This window comes from Mandrillus leucophaeus, unplaced genomic scaffold (assembly GCF_000951045.1).
Source record: "Mandrillus leucophaeus isolate KB7577 unplaced genomic scaffold, Mleu.le_1.0 Scaffold2, whole genome shotgun sequence".
In the NCBI taxonomy this organism is placed as follows: domain Eukaryota; kingdom Metazoa; phylum Chordata; class Mammalia; order Primates; family Cercopithecidae; genus Mandrillus; species Mandrillus leucophaeus.
In genome coordinates, this window is record NW_012102031.1 from 5304031 (window position 1) to 5309684 (window position 5654).

General features: G+C 51.5%; 1 protein-coding gene across 1 annotated transcript in view; it reads right to left on the reverse strand.

Moving 5' to 3' along the window:
• Nucleotides 1-1217, reverse strand: part of MICALL1 (MICAL-like 1) — a 43264-nt gene extending 42047 nt beyond the window's left edge. The window contains exons 1-2 of the mRNA XM_011979131.1: nucleotides 1096-1217; nucleotides 248-352 (exon numbers count right to left, since the gene is read on the reverse strand). Coding sequence (XP_011834521.1) covers nucleotides 248-352; nucleotides 1096-1217 — 227 coding nt within the window. The remainder of the gene's footprint in view (nucleotides 1-247; nucleotides 353-1095) is intronic.
• Between the last annotated feature and the right edge of the window lie 4437 nt (nucleotides 1218-5654).

The window sequence follows — 5654 nt, forward strand, 5'->3', positions numbered from 1 at the left end:
GCACCCGCCGCAAGCGGGCCCCTCCCCACGATGACTTCACTGCCGCGGCCGCCGCCGCGCCGCCCACCAGGAGCCCTCCACCCTTTGGAGGCGGGACACCTCGTGCTCCCATTCGGCCTCCTTCCAGCTCCTAATGATCGCAAATCCCCTCTTCTATCCCTAGCTTGAAACTTTTGGGAGGCAGTTCCCCTGCAGACCCTAAAGCACCCCACCATGGCCACCAGCTTCCCTCACCCTGGCTCCCCACCCTAAAGCACCGCTGAGCTGGAAGTTCTCACGTCCACCATCCCCTACCCCACAGCTTGGCGGGGAGACCCATGCGCCCCTCCGCCACCGTCGGTCCAGGTGTCCCCTTGGTGATTCACTGAGCTCTCCTCAGCCCCTGTGTAAGCTCAGGGATCTCGCCCCTCCCCACTGCGGCCTGCCGGGTTCCCTCAGCCATGGTTAGCGCGGTGGTGGTTTGAGCTACTACGGGAAGGACCTAGGCCAAGGAGGCCCCTGCCTGGGAGGCATACAGGCAGTTCGCATCTGGCCCTGGAACCTCCCCAAGACTCATTCTCTATCTTTGCCCTCTTCGAGACACCCGCCAGCCAACCGACCCTTCCAGGCAGCCGACCCTTCCGCAGAGGCCCCTCCTGACTCTCCCACAGATGAATCAGCCTCCATCTGCTGCAGAGGTGGTGATGTCACCCTGACCCATGCAATAGTTAGCCGGAGTGGGTATGTCGCTCCCTCCCAAGGGAAGGAACAGGGTCTTAGTCATCTTCATCACCCCTGAGCACTCAGGGAAGTGGAAAGATCAGGCATTTTGGAGCCCTATCAACCCACACTCCAATCCTGGCTTTCCCCACTCCCTTAGTCATGTGATCTTGTGCCTCCCTGGACCTCAGTTTCCCTGACTTAAAAATGGGGATAATACCTGTTTTACACGGTGGCTGAGAGGATTAAGCTGTAAAGTGCCTTACCCTTTAGTTATCACTCATAAATTCTATTGACATCTGGTACTTGGTAAACATGATGAAATGGACTGAAATATTTTGTACCCAGACTGTCATCTGGGCCATTCTGGGTAAATTATCAAGGAGAGAGGCCGACTTAGGGAATTCTACCTCCTCAAAGTTCACTGAGTCCCAGTCCAGAATACTGGTCCAGGGCCTGGAGCCCCCAGCTTGCCAATCTGGGCTGGCCTCACACTCCTGTAGCTGGAAGGCTGCCATCTTGGCTCAGTATACAGACTCTCAGGCTACCTAGGAAGAGCATGGCCAGAGTTCCTGGCTAGCCCTCTGGACTCCTCACCAGCCCTGGGCTGCCAACTCCTGCCCTGTCCCCTGTGGGATAACAGCAGCAGGAAAGCAGGATTCTGGGTGCTTTTTATGAAATCAGGGACTTGGGTTCAGGATCCTGACACCAGCATCTACCTAGGCCTTCAAAGACCACCCAGGACTCTCATTAAAACCTAGGGAGGGGGGAAAGGGGAGGGTGCCATGATTCACACCTATAATCCCAGCACTTTGGGAGGCCGAGGCAGGTGAATCACCTGAGGTCAGGAGTTTGAGAACAGCCTGGCCAACATGGTGAAACCCGGTCTCTACTAAAATACAAAAAGTTGGGCTGGGCATGGTGGCTCACTGTAATCCCAGCACTCTGGGAGGCCGAGGCAGGCGGATCACGAGGTCAGGAGATCGAGACCATCCTGGCTAACATGGTGAAACCCTGTCTCTACTAAAAATACAAAAAATTAACCAGGCCTGGTGGCACGCGCCTGTAATCCCAGCAGGAGAATGGCTTGAACCCGGGAGGCGGAGGTTGCAGTGAGCTGAGATCGCACCCCTGCACTCCAGCCTGGGCAACAGAGCAAGATTCTGTCTAAAAAACAAAAAACAAACCAAAGAAACCAGGAGGGATTATAGCCCTGTCCTCACGAGCCTAAAGGGCTCCCTTTAGGTCCCTGAAGACAGCTCCAGATCTGATCTTGATCCTGTTGCCATACTAATAGCTTACACAGCACAGCCTGGTCACCCCCATTAGCCATTTGTGGGCTTTATAAACTCATTATCTGAGTCAGCTCACAATGTTATGAAGTAAGGACCTGTACGACTACAGCTGTGTGACCGCAGGCCAGACAACTCACCCCCGTGAACCCCAATTTCCTACCCTATAAAATGAGGATGATCATCTTTGCCTTGCCTGCGTCCCAGGGTTGTGGGTAACGAGGTAAGATGATGGATGAGAAAATGCTGTGCAGACTGTAAATCCAGGGTTTGGGTGGAAGGTGGGTCTGTGTGTTTACAGGTGAGATCAGAAGCCACAGAGATAGGTGTGTAGAGCACTTGCCCAAAACCGTGCTATAATTTCAGGATTAGAACTGAGGGACTTGGGCCCTTAGTTCAGTGCTGTTTTGTTTTATTTTTAACTATCAGTTAAGAAATGGGGCCAGGCACGGTTGCTCATGCCTGTAATCCCAACACTTTGGGAGGCCAAGGCCAGGAATTCAAGACCAAACCAGCCTGGGCAATATAGGGAGACCCTGTCTTTTTTTGAGACAAGTCTCTGTCGCCCAGGCTGAAGTGCAGTGGCTCAATCTTGGCTCACTGCAACTTTCATCTCCCAGGTTCAAGCGATTCTCCTGCCTCAGCCTCCCTCGTAGCTGGGATTATAGGCACAGGCAACCAAGCCCAGCTAATTTTTTTATTTTTAGTAGAGATACAGTTTTGCCATGTTGGCCAGACTGATCTCGAACTCCTGACTTCCAGTGATGCGCCTGCCTCTACCTCCCAAAGTGCTGGGATTATAGGCATGAGCCACCATGCCCAGCCTGAATACACCATTCTTATCAAAAATTTAAAAATGAATCTAAAGTTCCAGTTTGACTGTCTCCTTCAACTCTAGTCCCCTCCTAAGAAGTAGCCGCAGTCGTCGGTGTGAAACAGGTTTCCCCACCATGTTCACACATTTATAGTCAAGCATGGATTCAACACATATTTACTGAGCACCTGTTGGGGGCCAGGAGCTGTAAACAAGCAAACAAATCAACAAGGAGGCTGTGCACAGTGGCACACCCCTGTAATCCCAGCACTTTGGGAGGCCGAGGCAGGTGGATCACTTGAGGTCAGGAATTCAAGACCAGCCTGGCCCATGTGGTGAAAATCCATCTTTACTAAAAATGCAAAAATTAGCCAGGTGTGGTGGCACACGCCTGTAATCCCAGCTACTCAGGAGGCTGAGGCAGGAGAATCGCTTGAATCCGGGAGGCAGAGGTTGCAGTGAACTGATGTTGCACCACTGCACTCCAGTCTGGGTGACAAAGTGAGACTCTGTCTCAGAAAAAAAAAAAAAAAAAACCCAAAAACGAAAAACAGGCCGGGCGCGGTGGCTCATGCCTGTAATCCCAGCACTTTGGGAGGCCGAGGCGGTCAGATCATTTGAGGTTAGTAGTTCGAAACCAGCCTGGTCAACATGGTGAAACCCCATCTCTACTAAAAATTAAAAAATTAGCTGGGCGTGGTGCGTGCCTGTAATCCCAGCTACTTGGGAGGCTGAGACAGGAGAATCACTTGAGCCTGGGAGGCGGAGGTTGCAGTGAGCCGAGATCATGCCATTGTACTCCAGTCTGGGTGACAGAGTGAGACTCTGTCTCAAAACACAAACAAAAACGAAAACAAGGAGAACCTCAGGTGGTGACTGGTGCTATGACAGGGAATGATGGGGACACACAGCATAGCCAGGGAAGACCTCTTTGAGATGGTGACATCATTTAGGCTGAAGAACACCTAACTCCCAGGAAAGCAAGTTGAATGCAAGCCAGTGAGAGCTGTCAGTATAGGTAGAGTTTGAATCCTTTCTCTCTTTTTTCGAGACAGGGTCTCACTTTGTCTCCCAGGCTGGAGTACACTGGCACAATCACGGCTCACTGCAGCCTCCACCTCCCGGACTCAAGCGATCCTCCCACCTCAGCTTCCCGAGCAGTTGGCACTAACAGGCATGCACCACCACACCCAGATAATTTTGTTTATTTTTTGTAGAGGTGGGAGTCTCACTATGTTGCCCAGGCTGATTTTGAACTCCTGTAATCAAGCACTCCACCTGCTTTGGCCTCGCAAAATGCTGAAATTATATGCACAAGCCCCCACATCTGGCTGAATCCTTTCTAATTTCTTCCCAGGTAACGGCTGCAGGTGTCCAGCCATGGGGCAGGATCCTGGCAGGGAAGGGCTGGCTCGGCCAGAGAAGGAAACAGTTCTGTAAACAATTCTGCCTGTAGCCTAATAAAGGCAGGGAAAAGGAAACCAGAGGAACCATGGGAACCTAAAGGAGGCCCCTGACAGTTTGAGGCAGACGGTCGTGTTTTTCCACGCACCATTCTTCTAGCCAACATGCTTTGTAGGATGGCTTTGCAGGAGGGAGGTACAAAAGCAAGATTAAAAAACAAGAACGTGGCCGGGCACAGTGGCTCACGCCTGTAATCCCAGCACTTTGGGAGGCTGAGGTGGGCAGATCATTTGAGGTCAGGAGTTCAAGACCAGCCTGGCCAACACGGTGACACCCCATCTCTGCTAAAAATACAAAAATTAGGCCAGGCGTGGTGGCTCATGCCTGTAATCCCAGCACTTTGGGAGGCCAAGGCGGGCGGATCATGAGGTCAGGAGATTGAGACCATCCTGGCTAACATGGTGAAACCCCGTCTGTACTAAAAAAATACAAAAAATTGGCTGGGCATTGTGGTGGGCACCTGTAGTCCCAGCTGCTCAGGAGGCTGAGGCAGGAGAATGGCATGAACCTGGGAGGCGGAGCTTGCAGTGCGCCAAGATCGTGCCACGTCACTCCAGCCTGGGCAACAGAGCACAACTCCATCTCACAAAAAATAAAAATAAAAAAATAGCCAGGGGTTGTGGCAGTCGCCTGTAAGCCCAGCTACTCCGGAAGCTGAGGCAGGAGAATCGCTCGAACTCAGAAGGGAGAGGTTGCAGTGAGTAAAGATGGTGCCACTGCACTCCAGCCTGGGTGATAGAAAAAAACCAAACCAAACCAAACCAAAACAACAACAACAAAACAAAAACAAAAACAGGCTGGCACGGTGGCTCACGCCTGTAATCCCAGCAGTTTGGGAGGCTGAGGTGGGCAGATTACCTGAGGTCAGGAGTTCGAAACCAGCCTGGCCAACATGGTGAAATCCCGTCTCTACTAAAAATACAAAATTAGCCAGCCACGGTTGCATATGCCTGTAATCCCAGCTACTCAGGAAGTTGAGGCAGGAGAATCGCTTGAACCCGGGAGGTGGAGGTTGCAGTGAGCTGAGATGTGCCATTGCACTCCAGCCTGGGCAACAAGAGCAAAACTCCGTCTTGAAAAAAAAAAAAAATCTAAGGTTTAAATGTTTTCCCAACATGGAATCTCATCATCCTTACTTTGGATCCAGTGTGCTGAGAAAAATTTAAGACTCCGTCTCAAAAAAGAAAAAAATTATTTTTCTCACTTGTGGAATCTAAAAAAGTTGATCTCATAGAAATAGAGAGTAGAGGCCTGATGTGGTAGCTCACGCCTGTAATCCCAGCTACTTGGGAGGCTGAGGCAGGAGGATCGCTTGAGCCAGGGAGGCAGAGGTTGCAGTGAGCTATGATTGTATCACTGCACTCAAGCCTGGGCAATGGAGTAAG